The sequence below is a fragment of the Archocentrus centrarchus genome, chromosome 15 (genome assembly GCF_007364275.1).
Source record: "Archocentrus centrarchus isolate MPI-CPG fArcCen1 chromosome 15, fArcCen1, whole genome shotgun sequence".
NCBI lineage: Eukaryota > Metazoa > Chordata > Actinopteri > Cichliformes > Cichlidae > Archocentrus > Archocentrus centrarchus.
In genome coordinates this window covers 10,595,503-10,609,447 of record NC_044360.1, presented here as the reverse complement: position 1 = coordinate 10,609,447, position 13,945 = coordinate 10,595,503, and the positions used below count along the sequence as shown (strand labels likewise).

Here is a 13,945-nt window from a genome sequence, read left to right as displayed (position 1 = left end):
AATAACTGGAACATGATGACTCATCAGCTCCCCAAGACCTTGAAATGATGTCAACCACTTATGTTTTTTATTATTTTATTTATTCCTCTTACTCTTAGTCTTATTTTTATCCTTTCTGTCTCTGTTTCTTTTGTCTTTTTTGTCTTATCACTCTGTATTCTCGTCCATCCCTCCAGATCACAGTCCGCAGACAGTGGAAACATGTATATGATGAATTGGGCGGCAACCCCAGCAGCACAAGTGCCGCCACATGCACACGGAGACACTACGAGAGGTGAGTTATTATTTCGAGCAGTTATGTATGACACATTGTTATTCATGCACATGTGGAACAGTCTGCATCGTCTCAAGTGGGTAAACTCTTTCACAGCTGCATCAAATGTACTTTCACAGTGCTTTGCTTGTAACATCAGGACGGAGCAAGACACATACTGATCTTATTCGATGAAAGTCAATGTACACATGGAAAGCAGTGCTTGCAGCAGTGGGGTAGTCTGCAAATCATTCCCTATTGGCTCCCATTGTTAAAGCATGTAGCTGTAATTGTATTTAAAAATGTCTTCCTTATCCTATGGACCTAAATCAATTCGCAATGAGATGAGATTCGGTTATTTTCCCTGGATTAATTGATCAGTTGTGTGGCACTGTGAAACCAATTATACTGTAATCTCCACTCATTCTGCTATACAAACAAACCAAAGAGGATTAAAAAGTTCAAAATAACAGCAAAGTTTTGAATTATTAATTGACCTATATGAATACACATGCAGTCACTCCGCTTTCCACTATATATGCATTACAAGCACACAAAGCTGCAGGATAAAATGAAAACACCAGTTTAATGTATTCATTTAATCATTCAGTGTGATACTGCAGCATTTTCAACCTCCACATTATAATCACTCAGATGGTATTACAAAACCTAAGCAAGCATATGGATATGATCCTGGGGGAGCTGTGTGGGTAATGCAGGGCTGCTCACACACACACACACACACAAACATACACACACGCCCACTTTCCCAAGGTTAAACAAATGCCAAATACGATCTTCCCAGCAAGAGATAACCAGTCGCTCATGAAACAGGTCATTCCTCCAGCCTGTGACCCTCTCCACATCCCTCTGGCTGCTGCAGGTTTATGCATCAGCAAATACACACACCTGTCAGTAATACAGCAATATGCCAGCAGTACCATATGAGGGAGCCAGGCACCTTCATATTGTGTCAAGATTGCGTGCTGTAAGCGATTTCGCAAGCACAGGCAGTGGCGGCCAGAGCAGTTCCTCCAGGAAATTTCCAAAACCATATTTGTGAGAGTGTATTATTTTAGGTGTTGAATTTGTAGACAAGCTGACAATGTGCCTCTAAATGTTCAGCTAAGGATGCCTCCAGTGTTTATGCTGCGTTCCCAGTTGTTTCTCAGTACTTCAAATAGGAAACTGCTGCAAACTGGAGTTCCTCATTTCTACTAATAATAGACATGACTATCAATTTCTGGCTTCAGAGATGATGCTGGAAAAAAAAAAAAAGTTTTATTTTTGTTTTGGTTATTTTTTTTGCAAAAGTCAGAATCCAAGAAGTGTTTCATCCTTATTTTGTAGAGTGTAGCAATTACTTTGAAGCCAGGAGTAAAGCTATATTGTTCATTTGTCTGTAAGGTGTAAAAAAAAAAAAAAAAAAAAAAAGGGGTGTAGGACGAATTTGTGGGACGCGCTGAGGTGTGACTGCTGCTGCGCTGGCCTTTCCCTCTCCAGCCACCGAGAAGCAGCTGAGAGAAAATAATGCTGAATCAATACAAAGCAATAATATCCACACACTGCAGTGAATATCAGGCTGACAGAGAGAAGGTGTAAGAAGGAGGGGTGGGGTTGACGGTGTGTGTGTGTGTGTGTGTGTGTGTGTGTGTGTGTGTGTGTGTGTGTGTGTGTGTGTGTGTGTGTGTGTGAGAGAGAGAGAGAGAGAAGCAGAGATCAGCTGAAGCTGAGCAAGTTTCCATTCAGGGGAATAATTTTAGCTGAGCCTTGGTGTTTGGGCTGCTTGGAGGGCAATTAGCTTCATTGTATTAACTCAGCAAACACGACCATTCTCTCTGCATGATGAATGAGGCTGTTTGTGGGCTCACTGAAGTATGTGTTTGTTCCCCAGAGGCGTCTTTGTTTCCACCTTTAATCATTAGTCAACGTGCTACAGAAATATATTTCACAGGGAAGAATGTACAGTGAACAAACTGGAACAACACCTATGTTTTCCTCTTCTCTCAGAAGGATCACTTTGATTTGTCTCAGTGGGCCAAAGTAGAGTAGAGCAGGAAATAAAAAGTCTCCAGCTAGTAGGAAAAAAGGAAACAATATTTCAGGACATAATTGCTTTCAATTAAGTGGATATTCTTGGCTGTCTTGGTGTTATTTGGGTTAAAGACTGTGAATATCCACAAGCATTCAGCGCTCATTTTAAATTATACACATTATCCCTTTACAACCCTAATGGTAAAATCATATGAAATGGTTTCCTAGGAGATGTTATTGTGAAAGATGGAGCCAGGGGCATAATCACTATATTTATGCTGTCCAGGAGCGGGCGGTAATCACTGGTAGAAATAGAGTTACATAGCTGGAATTGAACAGGAGATAACCTCAGCTAATTGTCATTTTCAAAGTTACTGTTGTTTAGTCAGAGAGCGCCCTTCATTAGTGCGCAGGGAAAAATCAATGTAGAAATGTCCAAGCCAAGGTCTGCCGCTGCAGCTACGGGGAAGCTTTAATGATATTTATTTAAACCGTTTCCCGAGATTAGCTGTCAGGGCCCAGCGCTCTGAATTAAAAATGAGGTCATGAAAAAGATGGCATCAATAACCTTGAAATAGACTGCCTTTTGCTTCTGTGCTGTGCCATTTTCTCCCTGCTCTCCCTCCTCTCTCTCTCTTTCACTCTCTCTCTCTCTCTCTTCCACTCCCTGCCTTGCACTTCATGCTGTTTCTTTCATTATACAGGTCAGCGCCTTTTAACAGCTCCTACATATTTAATCTTCCAGGTTTCCTACGTGATCTCTTGTTACAGAAACATCACATTCCACCATCTCTGTTCATTTCTGCCTGTTACAGATTTTTAATACCTCACCATGCCTTGGCACTCTAATGTAATTGCACCACGGGGTTGGTATTGGGGTGGGAGGGGGGATTTGGAGGGGGAGGTTGAGGTGGGGGGGGATATCCATGGCAACAGAGAAGCAATTTAGAATAATTTGCTATTTAAAAACTCTGAGGTTTGGGGTAATAGCAGAAAACGCAGATGAGGGTTTTTTTTTTTTCTTTTTTGGATTAAATCATTTCATCTTTAAAAGTAATGGCTGTTTGCCAGATGCACTGTATATAGAGTCTGTGAAATATTCTCTGGCTCAGATCATGCAGATATGTGTTTCTTTTAAGACAGATGCACGACAGTTCCAATTTTAGTCGACTAGATGTTTTATTGATTCAGCCTTTATTCATTCCTCCTGGTATCGATGTTCTTCTGCATTCACTGAAGCTGCTTTCCAGATATAAAAATACATTATTAGGAAACCTTGAGTCAGTCCTTGCACTGAGAATTACCGTATAATACCACGGGGTTCAAATATGTGAAAAAGAAATAGAGACAGGATTGTTTTGTAAATTTTATCCTGAACTCATCAGAATCTCTCTGCATTGTCCTTGCTGTGTTGCAGTACATCAGACATAGCGCATTACACTTTTCCTAATGCTGTAGCCCAAACACAGATTTCAGTTTTTCTGGTCTATTGTTCTACAGCAGAGGGTATCATTGGATTGCAGTAAGAAGTGGCGTGGAGGGACTATCACCTTCATACTCTCCCTGCTTTTTTATTCATAAACCTGAAAGAAGCAGAACAACAAAGAGACTGATTTTAATAAGTTAAAAATGGTTGACTATTTTGGTACCAAACCAGCAGAGAGATAGAGGGTTGCAATATGAGAACATAGTATTTACTCTCAGCATTCCTTAAGACTATAATAATGTCTCAACATGTTGTCTGTATCAGAAGGATGGCCAAATTCTTTGTATATCCATGACACTTCCACAGAATGTGGACTTCAGCTAGAGGGGGAAGGCAGCCAAAGAGCTGCATGTTCTTTACACTAAAATAGCAGGCAGCTATTTTAACATCTGAGAGCTAGATGGTTTCCCCAAGACAAATGCTTTATTGAGCATTCAGTGATAAAAACCTCTCTTTTTTTTTTTTTTTTTGCAGCGATCTAACAAATCACAATATCGGCTAATTTCTTTATGTGTGGAATTTAATCAAAAGGTCTGAGGTTTTTTTTTTTCCCCTGCTGGCAGTGAGAAATCACAGATTACAGCGCTGATGTGTGACAGGCAATCGACTGCATGAGAATCTATTCAAGTCTACTGAAATTAATAAGTGGTTCAGTGTTGCAAGTTAAATTAATGGCATTCTTGCTGAGATTTCAGTCCACTTTAGGGCAGCGAGAGAGAACATATTGTGGATATTATGGCGTATTAATACTTGAGTGACTGAAAGACATGAGTGGTCCTTTATGCAGAATAGTACACATTTATTTTAAACAGTTAGCAGTCTTGGCTCACACCTTCTATGGCAAACATTTACTGCAAGCAGCAGCAGCAGCAGCTAATGAGAGCAAACCCCCAGGGAACAGTAGAGGTCATTTTAAATCTGGTATTTTCAGACTTGACAAAGGACTTAAGTTTTTCATACATTCCTGCGCTGCCCTCCTGTTTTAACTGCATGAATGAGGGTCACCTCAAGTGGTTTGGCTTCAAGACAAAAGAGGGGCTTTGAGGCATAAATCCAAAGCAGAGGGACCAGCTACAATGTCTGTTTATCCCTCTGCTGGCATCTTTGTCTCTTTCTCTGCAGCAGTTATTGTTTTCTCATCACTGTGATGATGCTTAATCATTCCACTTAGATATGATAAAGATTTGATTTTATCTTTTTTTTTTATTTTATTCTCCTTTGCTCACAGGCTTGTAAAAGTAAGTTATTTTGTCTCCTCCAAATCTTTCTACAGCCCCGGGGGCTTGTCCACCAGCTTTGATTTTACGCATGAAGCAGCTCTTGTGATCTTAACACAACACCAGCAAAAATTAATTTCAGCACGGATGGGAGGGAAATTGTTGAAATGGAACAGCCTGTGGGCTTTTTCCACTTATTTGGTGACTTAGGCATTTCTTGGATTTGAGCACACTGCTTGTTCCTGTAACACAAAACTCGGACGACAGCAGCACATTGCTGGTAAAGTCACCTTGTTTTTGCCAAGTTGTTTTTTTTTTTTTTTTTTTTCTTTCCAGTGGAAGTGCTTTGTGTGTAATCCATTATTTCAAAGGCACAGACCTGCTTAGCTGACAGTTTTGCTCTGTTGAATCGCAGTGTTATTGATCCCAGATTCCAAAATCACTCAGAGACAATGCATTGTATACATGAAGAAATATTTTTCATTTTTACTTGAATGAGGTAGCTTCTATCTCTTAATATCAATGTTTAGTCTTCACCGCATATTTGTGTTTCTTGTTAAGCAACATGGAAAACGGCTGCTTAAACAAATGCCAGGTGATAAATTGGCATGAGAGGAAGTTAAGTATTTATTGACCTCATAAAAATGTTGCCTCTCCTGCCTTGATGAAATTCCTTGCTGGAGTCTTCCAGTGCAGAATACGCCCCCAAGTGGCTCAAATTAATAACTACATCTGGCTTTCTCTCAACTATTGCAGTGGCTGCCAAGCTTAGCCCTTCCCCTGCCTTGGAGGAAATTGCTACTTATAGCAGTATTGTGTTATAAGTGCTTATTATATCACAGTACACAATCATGATTAAGCTATAGGTGCAGTGCTTGAAATTGCTTTCACACATAGGGGTCTGTTAGAATTTAACTTTGTTGTTGCTGTTGTTGTTGTTGTTGTTGTGTTTTGCCTTTTTTACAAAAGTAAAAAATGGGCTCCTGTAGTTTGAATATTAGTAGCTGGACGGTCAAAGAAACTGTAATAAATGTATGAAAAATGTAATAATATAATTTAATAGACTTATTAATATATATAGACTTATTTTAGTTAAGTGTAACAAAACAACTCATTCTAACAATGACTGGAACTTCCTGAGGGTTTTTTTTTTTTTTTTTTGGTTTCCTGACTAACATAACATCTTAAGCTTTCTATTTGTAACTATTTAAGGCTCCAGTAATTTCCCAAGCTCAGCTCTTACATTAACCGGACCAGCAACACCCCCATCCCCCCACCCCTTATTGACATTCCATAAAGTTGACCCAGGCCCAGGCAGTCATCTCTTTCCCACAGATCCTGCTGATAGTCAACAGTACGCCGTTGTATATGCAGAATATATGTCACTTTTCTAGCCCTTTGATCATTAGTGATAACTAGATATTTGCACATATTGAATAACAATGTTCAAGAGCCTTTTTTAAATAATAAGAGAAGGCTTAATTCACCTTCCTTTTCTGTGCAGTTGTGCCTAATTATAGAAAGACTGAGAAGCACTTCCCTATTTAAAAGAGAAAAAAAATCCATTGCTTCTATTTTAAAGTTATGTTTTCTAGGATTCTTTCTCCTTTATTCAAAATCATTTTTCCTGTTCATTAACATGTCATTATGCCCCTCTTTCTATCCTTCTGTTTCTTTTTCCTTTTGGCCCTTTCCCTCCTCTCCTCTCTTTCACAACCTCTTTGCTCTCCGTCTCTCCAATAAGTCACATTTAATAGTACATTTCCTTTCTTGGCCTGGGGCCTGGTGCCAGACCAGCTGTATGAAATGTAGTTTCACCGCTTTCCCTGCCAGCACTTTTGTTCAGAGGAAAAATAACAAAAAATCCCACAGAGCCTCTTGAACTCTCTGAGGCTTTTTTTTTTCTTCCTTTTGAAGAGGAGGCAAAACAGCTCTTGATTCATTGTTTGTTTTACCGCCATGTCCCTTAAAAGGAATAGTGCAACCGTCTCTTGTCGTTACTCGAGAAGACCTTCTTTTTTTTTTTTTTTTTTTTTTTTTTTCATGACTGAGAAAGTCATGTTTCTGTCTGGCTTTCATGGATTTTTATTGTTAAAAAAAAAAAAAAACTCTGACAGAAGAGCTGGAAAGATTTTCAGAGAAACTTATTGAAGTTCTTAGCATCATAGTTTTTCAGTTGTCTTGGTTTCCTGTTCCACTGCATTTCTTATTTCTGGTCTACTGCCAATTTCCATTTTCTTTTCGGAGCAATAAAAGTCTAAAAGTTTCCCTCACTGGTTTCTTCATGCCATTATTTTACACATGGGTGTTGTTATGTTATCCAGATCCTAATGTTCCCATTAGTTATGACATCAGATATGGAAAAGTGACTTGGGAAGAGGATTAACAGAAGTCAAAAATAGCCTAATGTTTGTTCTACAGATTTTTCCTTGTCACTTAGTATGGACTTAATTAAGTTGAAGCGTACGCAGCTATTCAGGATTTCATAACATGTAACAACTAAAGCATGCTTTTACCAGCTGAAATATTGCATTATTATAACCAATTTAAGGGCTTCTGTCATTAATATTATTAGTATATTAAATTAGATATTTTATGCTGTGAGGATCCTTTAAAGAATTTTATTTAATTTCTCCAAGATATTTCCCCCTTTAGACTCCCCTCACACACAAACACACACACACACACACACACACACACACACACACACACACACACACACACACACACACACACACACACACACACACACACACACACACACACACAATATTTTCTGTCAAGGTTAAAGTAATACCACATGTGATCTGTCTCAGCAGGAGATAACTGGTTGTTCACATTCTCACACACACACATACACACACAGACATGCTCTGGCACCCATTTGAGCCTGGATTTCCCCTAACCTAGTTTAATTACAATAGGATTGTTAATGCTTGCCAGGTATTAAAACAAGGAGGTTTTAAAGCAAGCTATTTGATACACTGCATGCCAGGGGCAAAGCTGCAGCTCCGTTGCCAAACAACGAGAAGAGAAGAGATATTTTATGCTAAACAAAACACTTCCCCCTTTTTCCTGTTTAGCCAAAAAAGAAAAAAAAAAAAAAAAGCGTTTTGTTTATGTGCAGTGATCCACAACATATGTAATCAGTAACTGAGCCTTGCAAAGTTGACATGACATAACTTGATCCTATCTGCTTTGTCCACATTCTTCCTCAGGCTCCTCCTCCCTTATGAGAGACACATTAAAGGGGAGCCGGACAAACCCCTCCCCTTAGCCAAACCCAGGAAGCAGGAGAGCAGCCAGGAGAAGGCATCAGGAGCCAAAGCCAAAGGAATAGGGGCCAAGAAATTGAAAAGCCTCAACAATCCCAAGCTGGGGAGTAAAAAGGACAGAGGGGAGACAGTGAAAGACCAAGAACAATCACAGGTCAGTAGCAGATCTCTCCCAACTGCTGCCTCATCAGAATTCCACCTCACTCTAAATTCAATTTAATTTTTATGTTGCTGTGCTCTCTCATCATCATCCTCTGTTTGAATTTTCCAAATAATAAGAAAAAAAATAGGAGTGCCTTGTTTCTTTGATGAACTATAATAACTATCATTTTTCCACATGCAGGATGACACGGAGAAAGAAGAGAATAATGAGCCTCCCACAGCCATAAAACAGGAGGTACCTCTGCAAGATGAACCAATTGTAATAGAGGAGGAAGAGTTACACGTTACCCTGAAGAAAGAGGAGTCCCTAGTGGCGGAGCAGCCATCTTCACTCTGCCCCAAAGAGCCAGACTGCAGAGCCCCACATGCTGGTCTACCCCTTCGTACTGGTTCTGGTTCCCAGCCTGAATGGAGGCAAATCAGTGAGGCCCTGCAGTCAAAACTCACCTGTGAACAGCAAACTGAAGGTCATTTCATTCCTAAAAATCCTTACCTGCCTCATCGTTGGGATATAGATAAACCTGCTGGACATGTAGCTCTGCCTGAGCCCTTCTCCAGGGTCAAGGACCCCATTGAAGTTCATGGTGGGAAAGTGGGGAAGGTGTTCCCAATGTGTAAACAGGCAGACAAACAGTGTATAGACTTAAGCACAGATTCCTTCCCAGAGAAAGAAAACTATGGGGTTATTAAGAAGGAGTCTACCCAGGGCTCTGGACAGACGGCTGCCTACTGCAAAGCCAGCCAGGGAGTCATGTCTCCTTTGGCCAAAAAGAAGCTCCTCTCCCAAGTGTGTGAGTCCAACCCTTTCTCCTTTAATTCTCTTTCTCTTCAGCCTCCACCTCCCACAGCCACATCCTCAGTTCCTGTCATATCAGTGTCTGAAGGGGAAAAGGAGAAGAGAAAGAGTGAAGAGGAGGGATTAGGACAGAGGCACGGTATCCCAGAGATAGCTCCTATATTCAGGCCATCAGTCATCCAGCATGCCCAGAGCAGCAAGCCTCACCAACAAGCCACAGGTGGCCCATCAGAGAGGATAACGGCTGGAGAGCTTTCAGAGAGTTACAGCTGCCGGACAAACCATCATCTCCAGCCTCAAGTCAGCGCACCGTGGCAGCCCTATCTCCCTCGAGCCCAGGATGGTGTAGAAAACACTGGGGAGAAGCTACTCCAGGGGCCACCTGCTCAGCCCCGGAACTACGCAGGTGACTGCTACTCTTCCCCTCACCTCCACAGTCTGTATAGGCAAACTGAGAACTGTCTGAGCCAAGAGAGGATGCCTGGCTTTGTTAGTGGAGAGCGGCGAGAGCACTACACAAGGGACCGTGAAGGCAGTCAGAGTTTTGTTTGTGGAAGCCTGGAGCAAGAGGGCTTGGCCTACAGATCTCATTTTAGTGACAGGACTCAAACACATGGAGATAACAGAGAGGCCGAAGATGAGCCAAGAGACTTCACAGTTTCTAAGCCACGCTCTCAGAGGGTTTCCTCCTTCTCAAAGCCGCCCTTCTGTAGTCTCCCATATTCCATCATGCACCAGGGCTTGGATTCTCATCCTAAAGCATGCAGAGTTCCTCCTATGACAATCTCTCCCCCCAAGCAGAGCCCAGGAGAAGCATCACAGTCATTTCCCAGCCCAAAAGCTTCAGGTGAGTCCTCCCTCACCAGCCCCAGTCGACCCACTAAAAGGAGTCTAGTGGAGCCCGAGAGCGAAGATGTCCCTGAGAGGAAAGTACGTGTGGTTACACCAATCCACCCTGCTGGCACAATCCGACGTAGTGATCCAGAAGAGCTGAAACCAGCTGAGCCAGCCCATGCTGTTCACCTCAACAACCATCTTCCTGAGGGACACCCTACAACCACTTTCCCCCCACCTCATGCCGCACCCCTCTATGCTGGCATATACACACCTGGCAGCCTGGTGTCACCAGGGGCCCAGGATGGGCTCCAGCAACATCCGGGTCTACAGTACCTGAAAAGCCAGTCAGCAGTATCCCCCCTTGTGCCCCCATTATTCCACTCCATGATGCTCCACAGGCAGCTGCTGGCCTCTAGCCCTAGCCCACACCACTTCTACAGGCACCCTGGTGGGGCAGCACTGTATGGGGACCTGTTGCACCATCTATACCCTCTCTCAACCCTCCCACCACCTCAGCTCTCCTCAGTACACCCCAGCACCAGACTCTGAGAAAGAGCAGGCAATTATTTCTTACGCTCTCTCTTCATTGTCAGAAACTGTCTCAGCTTCTCTTTGTCTTCGTTTCTATATCTCGGGGATTGTGGCTCAGTCAAAACAAAACACTGATTATATAACTTTGGCTGATAGCTGACTGATAAATGCATCAGTCAGGTGAACTGAAAATTCCATTTTCTTTTTTTTTAAAAATTTGTGTATGCCTTTGTTTATATACTTTGCACTGTTCTTTATTTGTATCACCACTTACTGTATCTTTTTTGTTGTTGTTGTCATATTCTTATTTGCACAATGCTCATGTGTATGTGCTCACAAATCAGTTTGCCGCTCTCAGTAACCATGAGTCAGGTTGTTGCTCTGGATGTGTGAAATGTGGAGGGCAACAGAGAAAAGCCATTTGTTTACTACATCTGAGGGCTAAACTTTGTTGCTTAAAAACACTACAAGTGACATAACAACGTAAATCAAATTCTTTATATAACTAGAGATGCGTTCACAATTGCAAATTGTGTTCAGCGCATAATTACTCTTTAGGCAGCCAGTGGTGTTGTATCTGTTTACATGTCTCCACGCTGAGCTCTGTTGCCTGTTTGTGCCACAGTAAATCCACATGGACTCTTTGGAATAGACATTAACACTCACTGTGGTGCTGCATAACATGAATAGTTTCATCATAACAAAACATTTAGAGGTGCTGTGTATGACAGATGTACTGTAGACTCACTTGTTCCTCAGTTCAGGATTTTTTTTTTTATTAATCGTGTATTTGAGTTCAGATACAACATAAAGCGGTTTTCATGTTCAATCTGTTGACAAATCACACATTTTTTTTTATTTTTTATTTTTTTTGTTAATCGTTGACAAAAGGTCGTTAAATTTTTTTCTAAACTGAACGTGATATGACCCCTAAATCTTTTCGTGACTCTAGCAGCTTGTTTTTGTCTACAGGACCAGCATAATGAAGCAGCCGTTGCTGTGGAATGCTCCCCACAACAACAAAAAAAAATCAGCATTTCATCTTTTTGTTCTTGACTTGAAAAGCTTTTTTTTTTTTTGTTTCTTTGTTCATTTTGTTTTTTGTTTCTTGGTGAACATATTATTTTTTTCAGTACGCTGAAAAGACTCCCTGTATGATTTGATAGGAATGTTGTCACTTAGGATATTACAGCTTTGCAAATATCTGTGCCTTTCGCAGTGTTGGATTAGAGTTAGCACTACAGTTGTTAAGGTTTTATCTTCTGTAGCAGGGTAGGAATGTCAATATTACTGTCACTTTCGTCTGAAATGATGCGCACAGACACCCGTACAAAAATAATATGGCACACTTGGCTGTCAGACACCAGACTTAATGGGTGAGGCACAAAAAGTAATGTTTTTAAAATGTAAACAGTTATGCTGAAACCTAATAGTTAATATTTGTGCTTAAATTATAAAGTGCCCCTATTGTGCTCATTTACAGTGCTCATAATACCTTTTGGGGATCTATTAGAGTACGTTTGCTTTATTGATGAAATCCTTTTTTTTCTCCCCATAATTTTTTAACCTCTGAAATGGTTACCCTACTTATATAAATGGTGATTTTGTTAGACAAAGTCACTGTTTTAATTCTAGCAGTTCAGAACAGTAAAATAGCATTAAAGTTAAAGCTATTTTAAATTGGCCTCAGTGGGTTGCATTTGTGTCAAAACTTTGTTCTGTTTCCGTTGTCTGACAACAGAAATAGAAAACTATGTAAATATGAAAAGCTTTATTGAGAATTTGGCTGTATTAAAATATAATATGACCTATTGCACATAGGAAGACAGATGCAATAGGATGACAATGTTAGCCACATTGTCCGTGCTCTGCGTCAGCAGTAAACACATAGGTGTTTTCCAACTATTCTAAGACATAGCTGTCAAAAATAAAAGTAATTTGGGGGCCAATTTAGCTCACAGGCAGCCATGTGCTGCAGGGCTAAATGCAGCGGCCCACGTTCGAGTCCGAACTGAGGCCCTTCCCTGCTCTCTCCCCTTTTTCCTGTCTCCTCTTCACTGCACTATCTAATAAAGGCAACCCCCCCAAAAACAAACAAACAAACCAACTTAAAAACAGTAAATATGCCAGGAGTACATGAAGTCTCTTGTGGTCACCCTTGCAGCCAACAATAGATATAACTGATATATGCAACATTTTAAAGAAGGTGCAGCTGGTTGCGTCTGGATTTAATTGATACTGCTGCTCTTTTTTTTTTTTTTGTTTTTTTTTGTTTTTTTGTCTGATGGCACACCAAACTAGCTGCTAGGTATGCAATATGCATTGTGTTACATTATGACGTAGACAAGTAAATAAAGTCCGGACTGGCAAAGCAGCTCAGCAGCAGTAGTTTCTGTAAGATATACACAAAAGCTATATAACAGATAAATAAATAGGGTAAAACACATGATAGGGGCACTTTGACAAGTTTAAAATTTAAACAGTTAGGCTTTAACCGAATGATCAGTATTTGTGCTAAAGTAAATCTGTTGACCTAGCTTAACTCTGTGAGGCAGTCGATTATACATGAACCTACAAGATTTACTGATTTACTGATCCTGGCACAGGTCTGGTGTCTCATCCGCAGGGCTTGTGTGCTCTGTGTTTTCTAGCAGTGATGAAAAGGTACCAGACTCCATAAAGTATGCCTACCATGCTCCATAGCCTGAGGTGGAAAGACAACACCTGCGCTGGCTTTTACAACCACTATATAATTGCAATCCAGGATAGTCGAAGTATGCAGTGAACATGTCTGGTGTTTCAAAAGAAGAAAAAAAAACAATCTGTAAAACGTCTGTAAAGTTTTACTGAATACTTAGATAAAGATGTTCATTTCTGATTAAGTACTGTACATTGCTGTGTGTAGGTAAAACTGGCATTAGTGCTGGCTCCTGTACAGAACATTCAATACGGGATCAATTCATGGCAACCCCTCCCTCTTGTCTTATTTTGTGTAAATAGCACTGTAGATAGTACTGCGTGGTTGTTATCATATAAACTGTTATAATCTGTATATAGTATAAAAACAGTATAAAAGTTGGTTACACAATCTAGCCGTGTCCTTGTTTGCTCTGTTTCAAGGTCACCGTGATCACGTTAAATTCAAACACTACAATTTAAGAATTAGGATGTTTATTTGTTGTCATTTTTTTTCCCCATGTTGTTTCCATTAATGTGCATCCTGAAAGTGTTTTTTGATACAGCAGCCATCTGTTTACCAATCACCCAGCTGGCAGGCAAGACAAAAAAAAAAAAAAAATACACATTTTGTATTATATGACTTCCTGTATATTTAATTAAAGTATTTTACTATCT

At 40.6% G+C, this 13,945-nt stretch overlaps 1 protein-coding gene across 1 annotated transcript in view; it reads left to right on the top strand.

Moving 5' to 3' along the window:
- Window positions 1-13,396, top strand: part of arid5b (AT-rich interaction domain 5B) — a 76,310-nt gene extending 62,914 nt beyond the window's left edge. Inside the window, exons 8-10 of the mRNA XM_030748227.1 lie at window positions 177-274; window positions 8,209-8,419; window positions 8,609-13,396. Of these exons, the coding sequence (XP_030604087.1) occupies window positions 177-274; window positions 8,209-8,419; window positions 8,609-10,609 (2,310 nt within the window). The 3' untranslated portion in view covers window positions 10,610-13,396. The remainder of the gene's footprint in view (window positions 1-176; window positions 275-8,208; window positions 8,420-8,608) is intronic.
- Window positions 13,397-13,945: the final 549 nt, after the last annotated feature.